We start from the raw sequence: 12,917 nt of genomic DNA, 5'->3' as shown, positions 1-12,917 counted from the left end.
GTTTGATGATTTTGAGAAAGGGGCTACAGAGAGCCTGCTTTAGGAATCAAAAGCGGGATGTGCTCTTGGGTCTGAAGTTAGGATTTCAAGGCACCCTTGGGACAGCGGGGAAGCTCTGAGCTGGGGAGGGTGGGATTTGCAGGTGCCTATTGAAAGGCTGGCTGAACGCAGGTATACAGGGCTGAAGAAACGTCTGCAATATTGGGTGCTCGAAAGTTTTGGGGTGTCCCAGAATCTGCAAAGGAGTGTTCTTGACAGTAGTATGGCCTTAGCAGCACCTGTTCTTGAGAGCTCTCACGTCTTAGAAAGAAAAGGGAGGTATTTAGGGATACCTTGAATGTAGAAGGGTCTGGAAAACGCGGGTTGTGGGTGAGTGTCTTGGGTTATGGGGCACTACAGAGGCAGTTGGGGGGGCTCAGATCACTACTTTCAACTCTCGTTGAAAGCGGGGTGATTTAACACATGAAAACTCTAGTTATCCAATTCACGTCCCTCTAACAAGAGATGAGACGCTCCAGGGAATATCTCCAAGGAGGTTTTTTCCTCTGCAAATTTCAGACTGAATTAAATGAAAAGGAACAATTTGTCAAAACAGATTTTTGGAGCCCTGGTTCCAGAATGTTGGATAGGCTGGAAGAATTGTTGGCTTTTATATCAGGAACCTCTGGGATTAGGTGTTTACTAGAGAGTAGGCAGGCACTCAAATGTTATCTCACTATATAACTGAGATTTAGGGAATCTGTTATTACTATTACTGTTCTTTTACAAACAGATGAAAATGCTGGACCCTATAGAAATGTGGTGAAGAAGCCCAGGTTCCTCCCTGCTAGAGGGATGGAAAATTTGGGGATCCCCGTAGACATAAATGGATAGTATGACCTATAGCTATGGGAGAAAGAAAGCAAGGCGCCCGTCTGGAACCAGGGAAGCAGGAGCAATTTCAGAAGTGCACTTCAAAATATAGGGGAAGGGGATCTATTGCCTTTCTAATAAGGTTGGGGGGGGGAGATAGATTCAGGGTTGTACCACAGAAATCATGAGAGGTGGCTGAAGTAAACAGAAAATTCAAGAGCAGCAGAAATTCTGAAGAGTGTCCAAAGAGATGTTTGTGTGATTCTCTACAATTATGACCAGCAAAATTCAGACCCACAAGGGATCTCTTACACAGAGGGGTGAAATCACTTTTGGGGGAAGCCTATTGAGAATTGGGGGGGGGGGTGTCAGGAAAGTAGACTCTTCCTTGAAAGGGGTTTCTTTTTTAAAATATGTGCGCGGAGGGGAGCTATCTTTCCGGAATCAAATCTTCCTTTATGATTTGGAGAAGTTTGATAAAACCTAGGGGTGCCTGGAAAAACCCTCTCAAAGGTCAGCTGTTGATTGTGGCGGATGTTGATGCGGGGGGGGGGTGCTGATGGTAAATATTAGGGTGCTGGAAGGGTCTTCTTTTTGGGGGTGGGGGGCTGGGTGTCTCCTAGTGGGAAAAAGGTGTTCCTTGGAAATAGAATCAGATAATTTCCGGGGTGCTCAGAGAGGATGAATGAGGGTGGCGAGGGTGGGGGGGGAGAGAGAAGAGCCTTAAAGGAGACCCCCCTCCCGACGCGGAAGCCCCTCCAGCGGTGGTTGCGGGGGGGAAGGTGGGGCGCCCATCGCGGCGGAATGGGGTCCTCCCCCCCACCCGCCCCCCCGGGTGGGCTTCGCAGAGCCTCAGCAAGGCATGGGGAGGTGGGGGTGGGTGGGCGCTGCTGCTGCTGTGGCCGGAGACAAAAGGGGCTCCCTGGGGAAAGGAGAGGAGAAAGAGATAGAGACCCCCTGCAATCTCCCCCCCCCCAGCAAAGAAGGGCAAACCCGAGCGAGGCGGCAGCGGCGTCTAGGCGGGCAGGCGGGCGCCTGGCGGGGTCTTTGTTAGAGGCGCTGTGGGTCCATCTTTGCAGGCAGGAGGGAGGGAAGGAGGGAGGGAGGGAGGAAGGAAGGAAGGAGGCAGCAGCCAGGCAGGAAGGAAGGAAGGGGAAGGCAGGCGGCGGGACGCGGAGAAGCCCGAGAGGAGGAGCAGCAGCAGCAGAGAGAGGGGAGCCGGGCGGACCCCATCTACCGGCCGCGGGGAGAGAGGCAGGCTGGCCGCCCAGGGAGGGAAGGGAGGGAGGCGGGGAATGGAGGAGAGGAGGAAAAACAGGAGGAGAAGAGGGGCGAGAGGACAGCAGGCAAGGGAGGAGAGAAAGGGAAAGGGAAAGGGAAAGTGGAAGCCGCCTGGATTTGCAGATCAGGTCCTAAAGAGGAGAAGGCGCAACTGGCCTTTCCAGCGACTTGTAGATTTATTTAGGATCATTCTTCTAGTCCAGCCCCCTGCAATGCAGGAATACGCAGCTGGCCCGCACGGGGACCGAACCTGCAACCTTGGCCGTATCAGCACCGTGCTGCATATGTAACCAACTGGGCTCCCAAAATCTGTTTTGACAAATTGTTCCTTTTCATTTAATTCGGTCTGAAATTCGCAGAGGGGAAAAAACACCCGCTTGGAGATATTGCCTGGAATGTTTAATCTCTGATACCGGTAGAGGGACGTGAATTGGATAACTAGAGTTTTCATATGTTAAAGCACTCCGCTTTCAACGAGAGTTATGAGTAGGGTTCTGAGACCCTCCAAACTGGATGATCTGGGTGGGATCATCTAGTCCGACCATCTGCAACGCAGGAACCTTTCACCTGAAGTGGGACTTGAACTCATGACCCTGAGATGAAGGATCTCCTGCTCTACTAATTGGGCTATGCCTCAGGTGGCCCTGATATCTAAGAAGAGGCGTGGCGTGAGGAGTAAGGCCTAGGATAGGTGGAGAGTGGAAAGGGACCGCAGTGTATCCAAAACTAGGAGACTGCAAGGGGCACAGGGTTCCTTGATTTTGTACACATTCCCCACACACACACACACCTCTTCAGATAGCAGACATCCATATTGTTATTACGTATCTTGTGTTTTTACTATTGTGATTTTGTGTTGCGAACTGCCCTGAGATCTACGGGTGTAGGGCAGTATACAAATTTAATAAACAACAATAATAAATACTAATAAAGCACTGAATATGTACGCCTTAAAGCCGGCAATGGGTGCATGCATCAAACCTGTGCTGAATTCAGCTAAAGCGTGTTGCATGTTTGTGGCAGGGAGCCAGAATCGGACAAGCCACTTCCTCCTCCTTGCCAAAACAGCAGCAAAGGTTGTGTTTGCCACAAACTGGATCTCCTCCTTTCCTCCCACGCACACTCACACAGATGATCACATATTGCTGTGACATGGGGACAGGGTGGGGTGGCATTGGATGGCCCTTGTCCTCGTAATGCCCTCTGGACAATCCCATGTTTTCTCAGAACAGCATATGCCTGGGATGGGCCAGGCCTGGCACCCAGCCTCATCTTGGGCGAGGTCTGCCTGAATTGCTACTTTCCAGATGTCTCTGGCAATTTTCTCAGCAGGCATTATCAGGGCACGGCCCCAGAACAGAGCATGTCCTTTGTTCCTCATTGCTGTCAGGCACGCAGCTGCCTCTGCCTTCCTTCTCCATCATTTTGCTGCTTTCTGATGAAGCCACTAGGCCAGGCTTCCTCAACCTTGGCCCTCCAGATGTTCTGAGACTAACAATTCCCAGCATCCCTGATCACTGGTCCTGCTAGCTAGGGATCATGGGAGTTGTAGGCAAAAAAAAAAACATCCGGAGGGCCGAGGTTGAGGAAGCCTGCCATAGCTGCCAAGTTTTCGCTTTTCTCGCGAGAAAGCCTATTCAGCATAAGGGAAAATCCCTGTAAAAAAGGGATAACTTGGCAGCTATGAAGCCTGTACTAGACCCGTCTTAAACCCAGAGGCCGAGGAGCAGTGGAGATGGCCAAACGTCCTGTTAAGAGCTTTGAGGCTGAGCAAGGATGTGAACAGGAGGAGAAAGAAAACGGAGCACAAATCTTTGTGGGTTTTCATTTTCTCCTTTGGTCAGTAATAGGGTGGTGTTTTGAAATGGCACGGCATGCAAGCATGCCAAGGCTTTCTCACCTAACCACCTCTCTTTTATTTTCTAAAAAAGTAAAAAATAAATCCCACATGCTTTTTAGCGATTTACCTCAGGCTTCCTCCCAGGAGCTCTCCAACCTCCCCTTCTAGGCTCACAACGATCCTGTCTTTCCAACACACATCTCTTTAATCTTCCTCACAACAATACTGTGAGGTGGTGACTGACCCAGGTTCATTTGGTGAGTTTCGTGCCTGAGCAGGGATTTGAACTCGGGTCCCGGTCTCTCATTCTAACCACTACACCAGGCTACACCACCCAACAGCAGGCGGACCCAGAGCCAGTGACAGGCAGGGCCCAGGGCCAATGGCAGGTGGAGCCAACTGGTTCTTGAGTTGTCCCCATCCTCATCTTTGCTCATGCCATGTCCCTAGTAGAGGAGTCATCCTCAGAGAATGGTGTGCTGCTCCCTGAAGGGAACTACATGGAGGAAGAGGCAGAGTCAGGCCTTGCAGCATCCCAGCTGTATTGGGTTTAAGACATCTTTGGTTGCCAGGCACGCGTTCCAACCGATCGTATAAGAGTTGGCAGACGAACATTCAACTGCCAACTGTCAACTGGCAGTTTCTTGCTGGGGTTTTAGTGTGTACGTTTACGTTCTGTGAGTTCTGTCTTGTTTGTCTATGAGTGAACTGTTGTCACTGACAAATATTTAATAAATGTAGTTGATGAACTTATACTGCCTTGGGCCTCTGACTTTTCTGAACATTTAACAGGTGCGCCCAGATTCACAGGCAGAAGCTGAGACAAAGCAGACCTTTCTCTCCCCATAGGAGGTCTTTCCTTGCTGGGCTCTGGTTAGAAGAGATTTGGAAATAGTGAAAACAAAATTCAAAAAATCCTTCCAGTAGCACCTTAGAGACCAACTAAGTTTGTCATAGGTATGAGCTTTCGTGTGCATGCACACTTCTTCAGATACACTATTGGAAATAGTGGTAACTCCGCGTTTGCTGTTTTACAGGTCTATTCCGGGAGAGCCAAAATGGCGGAGAGGGAGAATGAGAGAGTCGTTCCTGTCAGGGTGCAACCCAGAGAATCTCGTCCAGACAAATCACTCCCCCCCCCCATGGGTGTTTCAGCTCCAAGTCTAGGCTAAATCCCTGGGCTGAGCCAGACTAGTATCCAGACTTGGAAATCAGGTGGAAATTCCACAATAACTGAAGTCGTTCTGTTGTGGCCCTTTCAGGTTTGTACCTTCCATAACATCGTTGGAGAAACTTCTTTTAGTGCATTTTTTTGACTTCCCACATTTGATTAGGAACAGCCTCTCAATGAAACCATGAGCAGAATGCAAGGCTGTTTGCGTATAATTTCTTGATATGTATGAAGAGGAAGATCTGACTTCCTGATAGTATGGATTGGTTTCATATATTGGGTTCTCTTAAGACTGGGAAACAGATGGCAGCCAAGAACCAATGTGCTCCTTTATTAATAGGAACAAAAATTAAATCATCTTGAAAGATGTCAACACAACCTGTCCATCTTTTTACCTGCCTGTCCCATTTCTCCTCCCTTCTGGTTTAAGGCATGTGTAAAAGAAGGAACTGAACACATGAGTTCTATCAGCACCTTCCTTTTTCAGTTTTTCAAGCACCAGATAATCTATATATATATAAATGTAGGCATTGCGTGCGCAGAGGTCACAGCCTTTCTCCGTAACCGCTGAACTGTAATGTAACAAATTTGGCCACAACGTTCCATGCCCATCAGTGAGGGATCTGGCATTAAAAAAATTCCAAAAAAGCACAGCTTTCGCACCTAAAATAGTGAATAAACACACACAAAAGTGGCGCCCAAATTACACGTCACCAGCAAAAGCTCTGAAGACACCAGCAGCATCCAATAGAAAGGCAGATTGCACGCTGTCACCAGCAAAAGCTCTGACGGTCGGCGCCAAATAATGACACCATCAACCAAGCAACTGAAACCACCGAGGCAGCCATTACCAGACCCCTAGGCCCCTGCCAGGCTGCTAGGCCCCCACTAGGCCCGGGGGGGGGGAAGAGGGTGAGGGCCCGGATCGCAGGGCGCAGCACGGCATTTGTTTTATGTAGGCCCCTAGGTCCCTGCCAGGCCGCCAGGCACCCACTAGGCCCGGGGGGGGGGGGGAGAGGGCAAGCACCCGGATTGCAGGCCGCAGCACGGCCTTTGTTTTATGTAGGCCCCTGCCAGGCCGCCAGGCCCCCACTAGGCCCGAGGGGGAGAGGGGGAGCGCCCGGATCGCAGGCTGCAGCACGGCCTTTGTTTTATGTAGGCCCCTGCCAAGCCGCCAGGCCCCCACTAGACCCGGGGGGGAGAGGTTGAGCGCCCGAATCGGAGGCCGCAGCACGACCAAAAAAATAAAAGCCATAAATACAAGCACAAATTTGAAACATGCAGAAAAGCATATTACATTAAAACACTAACCAAAAACAAGTCATGCAACTGTTACCATTCAAAATACAAATGACATCAATAATCCCCTCAAAAAATCCACAGCAACGCGTGGCTGGTTCAGCTAGTTTCAGATAAAAACTGATGATTGTGCTGTTTAAATATTCTTCATTTAAGCGCTGAAGATCTTCGTTGGTCACACAGCTGCAGCAATGTGAAGATGTGACAAGGTGCCCCATGATATTCTTGTAAAGAAGTTGGTAAAATGCGGGCTAGACAATGCTTCCATTCAGTGGATTTGTAACTGGCTGGCTGGCTGACCGAACCCAAAGGGTGCTCATCAATGGCTCCTCTTCATCCTGGAGAGAAGTGACTAGTGGGGTGCCACCAGGTTCTGTCTTGGACCCAGTCTTATTCAACATCTTTATCAATGACTTGGATGGAGGGCTTGAGGGCATCCTGAGCAAGTTTGCAGATGTTTGCAGATATTTCTGCCCTGAACATTATCCAAGCAACAAGAGAGGCTATCATCCATGCCACAATGACTTAGAAGGGAAGGCAAGAGGCCAGAGGGTGCCAAATTTTGGTGTCACACAGGGTGCTGCTGAACTTTGAAAGCCCACTGTCCACCAGTGACCCAGGGCATCCTGATCAAGTTTGCAGATGGCACCAAATTGGGAGGGGTGGCTAATACCCCAGAGGACAGGATCACACTTCAAAATGACCTTAACAGATTAGACAACTGGGCCAAAGCAAACAATTTTAACAGGGAGAAATGTAAAGTACTACACTTGGGCAAAAAAATATGAAAGGCACGAATACAGGATGGGTGACACCTGGCTTGAGAGCAGTACATGTGAAAAGGATCTAGGAGTCTTGGTAGAGCACAAACTTGACATGAGTCAACAGTGTGATGCAGCAGCTAAAAAAGCCAATGCAATTCTGGGCTGCATCAATAGGAGTATAGCATCTAGATCAGGCATTCCCAAACTTCGGCTCTCCAGATGTTTTGGACTACAATTCCCATCACCCCTGGCCACTGGTCCTGTTAGCTAGCGATCATGGGAGTTGTAGGCCAAAACATCTGGAGGGCTGCAGTTTGGGGATGCCTGATCTAGATCAAGGGAAGTAATAGTACCACTGTATTCTGCTCTGGTCAGACCTCACCTGGAGTACTGTGTCCAGTTCTGGGCACCACAGTTCAAGGAGGATACTGACAAGCTGGAACGTGTCCAGAGGAGGGCAACCAAAATGGTCAAAGGCCTGGAAACAATGCCTTATGAGGAACGGCTTAGGGAGCTGGGTATGTTTAGCCTGGAGAAGAGAAGGTTACGGGGTGATAGGATAGCCATGTTCAAATATATAAAAGGATGTCATATAGAAGAGGGTGAAAGGTTGTTTTCTGCTGCTCCAGAGAAGTGGACACGGAGCAATGGATTCAAGGTACAAGAAAGAAGATTCCACCTAAACATTAGGAAGAACTTCCTGACAGTAAGAGCTGTTTGACAGTGGAATTTGCTGCCAAGGAGTGTGGTGAGTCTCCTTCTTTGGAGGTCTTTAAGCGGAGGCTTGGCAGCCATCTGTCAGTAATGCTTTGATGGTGTTTCCTGCTTGGCAGGGGGTTGGACTGGATGGCCCTTGTGGTCTTTTCCAACTCTATGATTCTAAGGTTTGGTGGAAGATCAGCATTTCCTGCATTTTCCAAAGGTGGCCAGGATGCATCAGGGTTGGACAATGCAGTTTCCCTTCCATCTTTGGGGCTCCAGGATTCCCCACATCCCAAGGTAGGCCCCAGTGCAGCAGATGGCTGCCGTGAGCCATTAAAGGGAGGGCCTGTTTGTTTGGGTCCCTCCCAGGAAAATGCCAATTTAAGTGTTTTATAATAGATGGATGGTGTTTGCCCAGCAGGCAGGTTCCCAAGATAAGGTGGCGCCATATTGTACTTCACGGACAGTATAAAACATGAAGCTCCCCTTTGGCCTGTTCTGCAGAGCTCAGGCACCCAGACCACCCAAGGACTGCGCAGGCTGCAAGGTAAGTCGGGGGCTGAGAGCAACCCTTCATGCAAATAATTCTTTATTGCATTTGTATGCCCATTTTCTGCCTCTCCTCCTTCACATTTTAGCCTCACAACAGATCTTTTGTGTGGGTTTTTTTAAGGAGGCTCTGAAGAGGTCTATGAGATCAAGGTCTTTCTATAGAGACTTGGAGGTCTCTCTTCAAGGCTGCCTAGGGTTGACTGTTTGCTTTAAGGGGTTTGGACCTCCTGGGTTCCTTCCAAGTCCTGCTGGATATCTTACTTGGTTAGAGTATGGTGCTGATAATACCAAGGTTGCAAGTTCGATCCCCATAAGGGACAGCTTCATATTTCTGCATTGCAGGGGGTTGGACTAGACACTAGAACGATTCCAACTCTTATGATTCTGTGATTAAGCTGGCTGGCTAGCTGTTCGGTATGTGGCCCTCCAGATGTTGCTTGATTCCAAACTCTTGAGAACTCCATCTAGCATGACAAGTGGTGAGAGAGAATGGGAGCTGGAGTCTCCCAACATCTGGCTCTCCATTAGTTCACAGAAATAAGGTTGCCAGCCTGGGATTTGAGCCGGGACAACTTTCCAGAGGCCGCGCTCCAGAAAAATGGGTTTAAAGTGCAAATTAAGAGGTATTAATAAAGAGAGCAGAGAGCAGACCACTGGCATAACCACGTCAACATATGCACAGACTGGACTGAGCGGTGTTAACATGGTTCTTAGGCAGAAGCTGTTACCACTCATTGCAAGCTTGTTGCTGTTATTCAAGGGCGAATGCAAGTCACTCTGCACATGCTCAAAAGCACTCCCTCTTTACGTTTTTACAGGGCTGAGAACAGGGCTATGCTAGGTGAATTTGGTTCAAATTATGCTTTAGTTTGATTTCCAATGGAAGCTCAACTTTGCACAAATCATGTCAAAGTCCATGTAGCAGAGAGCCTTCGTGGAGTCGGCCGTCCTGATCCAAAGGAGCTCCTTTAAAAAAAGAAATAGATGTAAAGCCGGCTCGGGTATCAGGTTTTCAGTGTAATGAAGCAGTGCTCTGGTGGGTGTGTCTCAGGTGTCTTTGGGACACCTGCTATTTCATAACTGGAAGGAGGATCACAACTCAGAGCATCTGCTTTGCACAGAGAAGGTAGCGGGTTCGATTACTGACATCTCCAGGTAGGGGTAGGAATGGCTTCTGCCTGAAACTCTGGGAAGCTGCTGCCAGTTCAGACACCATAGACAGTAATGAGCTAGATCAGAGTTTTCCGAAACTTGGGTCTCTAGCTGTTTTTGGACTACAACTCCCATCATCCCTAGCTAGCAGGACAGGGAAGATGGGAACTGTAGTCCAAAAACAGCTGGAGACCCAAGTCCTTTTTTGAGAAGCTCTGAGCTAGATGGACCAATGCACTAAGGAGGCTTCCTATATCCAAAGTGAGTGGGTAGGCATTGGTTAGAGAGGCCTGTCTTCAAATCCCTAAATTCAGTGGTGACTTGGGCCAATTCACCTACTCCCACCCCCACCCCCTACCTCACAGGGCTGTTGTGAAGGATAGAATTAGAGGACCAGGACCAGGATATGTATGACACTTTGAAATGGAGGTAGGAGGGCAGAGTGGATAGAAGAAACATGTAAAAGTACTGAAATCAATGCAATTATTTTGTTAAAAAAAAACCACAACCCTCTCTTTTCTAGGATGTTTTGGTTCACTGTCCTTGCTTTACTCTGTTGCGGCATCACCACCAGCACAGGTAAATCCCAACGGGGGCCGGAGGGGAGGGGAGTTGTCACTGTCCCCCAGGCTGTGGTGCTGTCAAAGGGCAGGACTAGGCTGCTGTGCTGAAGTTCATCCGCTCTGTGTTGCTTTGGGTCTTATTCCAGCTCAGCTACGTTCTTCTTCCTATTCTGGCGAGTACGGCGGAGGTGGCGGGAAACGCTTCTCCCACTCTGGGAACCAGCTGGATGGGCCCATAACTGCCATTAGGATACGGGTGAACCGGTGGTACATTGTGGGGTAAGTGTTTCGAGGCTGGTGAGGATCTGGGAACAGGCCGTGGCTTGGCAGTTTGTAGGGTTTGGAGAAAAAGCGATTGGTGGAGGGATTGACCTTAAAATAAGGTGAACCCTTTCCTTGCGGGGAGGTTTAGGGCAGTCTTTGGAAAGTCCTTTCACTTCCACACATCCTGTGTATCGAGCATTTGCCCTCAATAAAATTTGTAGGAGGTTAGAGGGTGGCACTGTGATCTAAACCACAGAGCCTAGGGCTTGCCGATCAGAAGGTCGGCGGTTCAAATCCCCGCAACGGGGTGAGCTCCCGTTGTTCGGTCCCAGCTCCTGCCAACCTAGCAGTTCAAAAGCACAAAGTGCAAGTAGATAAATAGGTACTGCTCCGGCGGGAAGGTAAACAGCGTTTCTGTGTGCTGCTCTGGTTTCACCAGAAGCTGGCCACATGACCCGGAAGCTGTCTGCAGACAAAACGCCTGCTCCCTTGGCCAGTAAAGTGAGATGAGGAGCACCGCAACCCCAGAGTCATCCACGGCTGGACACAACGGTCAGGGGTCCCTTTACCTTTACATTTAGATGACATCAGCTGTTTACTGAGCATTCATTCTGATTGGTTTGCAGGGAGATTAGAAAATCAAGCAATTCTTATCGTATATTTTCCAGTACATTCCCCCATCTCTTTACATTACTGCAAATAGTCCAGGATTTTTGGGGGGAGGGTAGAGCAGGTTTGGTGCGCAAGAGCTCCTGGGCGTTGTGGGGGGTTGGACTAGATAACCCTTGGGGTCACTTCCAACTCTACAATGCTATGGTTCTGTGGCATCTTTTGAGAGGAAGGGCAGGATAGAAGCCTAATAAGAAATTGAAAAATAAAACAGTTTTCCAGTATGCCACTGAAAACAGCAGCAGTCTGGAAGCGCCCTCTGTTCCTTTCATAGGAGAGAGCACTGAAGATATGTTTGTGTGTAGGGTGAAACAGTCTTTCTGTGTTTCTAGCCATTCTAATGTGTGCATACCTTAACCCTCAATTGTGAAAGTGACTTAAGCCGCATGTCTGAATATGCTTGTTTGTGAATTTGATCCCAGCAGCAAAACCATTTCAGAGCAATCAAAGGCTCCATGGCGAAATGAAAATGGAGAACCCGCTTTCCTTATATTGAACACTTGAGGTCCAAGAGCCCAGTGCACAGCTCTGAACCAGATTCTAATGCTGTGGTTGCTCTTGTTTGAAATTGGCTACTCAAACTTGCTATCCCTCGTTTGTTTTCTACTGCGTCTTCAAATGCAGGACCCTGCTGCCCCAAAGAGCTTTCAAACCTAAATTCTTCTATTTCTGTCACATGTTTGATGCCTCGTTGCATAAAACTAGCTGGAGAACATGTTCTGTTTTGGAGAGCTTGATAGTTGGAGAGGAGGAGTTGTATCGTTCATTGCAACTTATAACCGTTTGCCGACCATGGCAGCCCAACAGCATATGGTACAACAGCAATAGAAGTGTTTCCTGGGTCAAGGGCCACATTTCTCAGCAACAAATTAGGAATATTGGGGGGAGGGAATAGGGGGTGTCCTTGCAATCGGCAGAGATATTATGTGAATTGCGCAAGGCAAATGTGAATTTATTGTGCCAAACGAAATGATAACATGGAAAGGCTGAAGAGAACTTCTAGTTCCTTTGGGACGGAAAGGGGTGTACAGGAATCAAGAGCAGACTTAGGCACCATTGAGAGCTTTTGTTTTAAGGGGCTTAAGCGCAGCTAACTCTGCACTGGGATGTTGGCCTATCGGGGAAGATAGAAGATGGCCTAAGAAGCCTGTCTTTTACCTTATTCCAGTCTCCAGGTCCGTTATGGCAAGGAGTGGAGCAACTACGTGGGGGGTTCTTCTGGTGACCTGGAGGAAATCTTCCTGCACCCTGGCGAGTCCATCATCCAAGTCTCCGGGAAATACAAAAGCTACGTCCGCAAACTTGTGTTTGTCACCGACAAGGGGCGCTACTTCCCTTTTGGGAAGGACACAGGCACCAGCTTCAACGCAGCTCCTCTCTACCCAAACACCGTCCTGCGTTACTTCAGCGGCAGCTCTGGTTCAGTCATTGACGCCATCGGTTTCCACTGGGACTTCTACCCCAGTGACTGTCCCTCCTGTGGAAAGTGAGGGAGCACAGCAGGGAGAGACCAGCTGATCAATGGGGCAGGGAGCAGGGGCAGCTCAGGGCCCATGTCTTTCCACCCAAACCTTGGGGATTTTCTTTCCCCTTATCGACTGATTGTTCGTGAGGCAAATAATTTTCTAGCACATTTTCTGTCACCTCTTTTGTTAACTCTGTTGAACCTCAACCCTGCCCCATGTTTTCGGAGCTTCCTCTCCTGTCAAACAGCTAGCGCAGCACTGCTGTCGATCGGCATCAAGCAATAAAACAGCAAATTTGAAACAAGGGATTGTGGATCTCTTTATTTGTTGTCGGTCTTGAAT

At 48.9% G+C, this 12,917-nt stretch overlaps 1 protein-coding gene across 1 annotated transcript; it reads left to right on the top strand.

Moving 5' to 3' along the window:
• Nucleotides 1–8,383: 8,383 nt before the first annotated feature.
• ZG16 (zymogen granule protein 16) lies at nt 8,384–12,879 on the top strand. Its single transcript, XM_035135519.2, has 4 exons — nt 8,384–8,456; nt 10,137–10,192; nt 10,323–10,455; nt 12,278–12,879. Exons 2-4 carry the CDS (start codon nt 10,138–10,140, stop codon nt 12,597–12,599), a joined length of 510 nt encoding a protein of 169 aa, XP_034991410.1. The 5' UTR covers nt 8,384–8,456; nt 10,137; the 3' UTR covers nt 12,600–12,879.
• Nucleotides 12,880–12,917: the final 38 nt, after the last annotated feature.

Source organism: Zootoca vivipara, chromosome 13 (assembly GCF_963506605.1).
Source record: "Zootoca vivipara chromosome 13, rZooViv1.1, whole genome shotgun sequence".
Classification (NCBI taxonomy): domain Eukaryota; kingdom Metazoa; phylum Chordata; class Lepidosauria; order Squamata; family Lacertidae; genus Zootoca; species Zootoca vivipara.
The sequence above is the reverse complement of the archived record's forward strand: the minus strand, read 5'-3'. Positions and strand labels throughout refer to the sequence as shown.

Excerpts from the sequence above, each read along its gene's own strand:
- ZG16 (XM_035135519.2), top strand. The coding sequence starts at position 10,138 with ATGTTTTGGTTCACTGTCCTTGCTTTACTCTGTTGCGGCATCACCACC. Across the intron at positions 10,193-10,322 it reads CGGCATCACCACCAGCACAG|CTCAGCTACGTTCTTCTTCC; the intron begins GTAAATCCCAAC and ends GTCTTATTCCAG. Across the intron at positions 10,456-12,277 it reads AACCGGTGGTACATTGTGGG|TCTCCAGGTCCGTTATGGCA; the intron begins GTAAGTGTTTCG and ends ACCTTATTCCAG.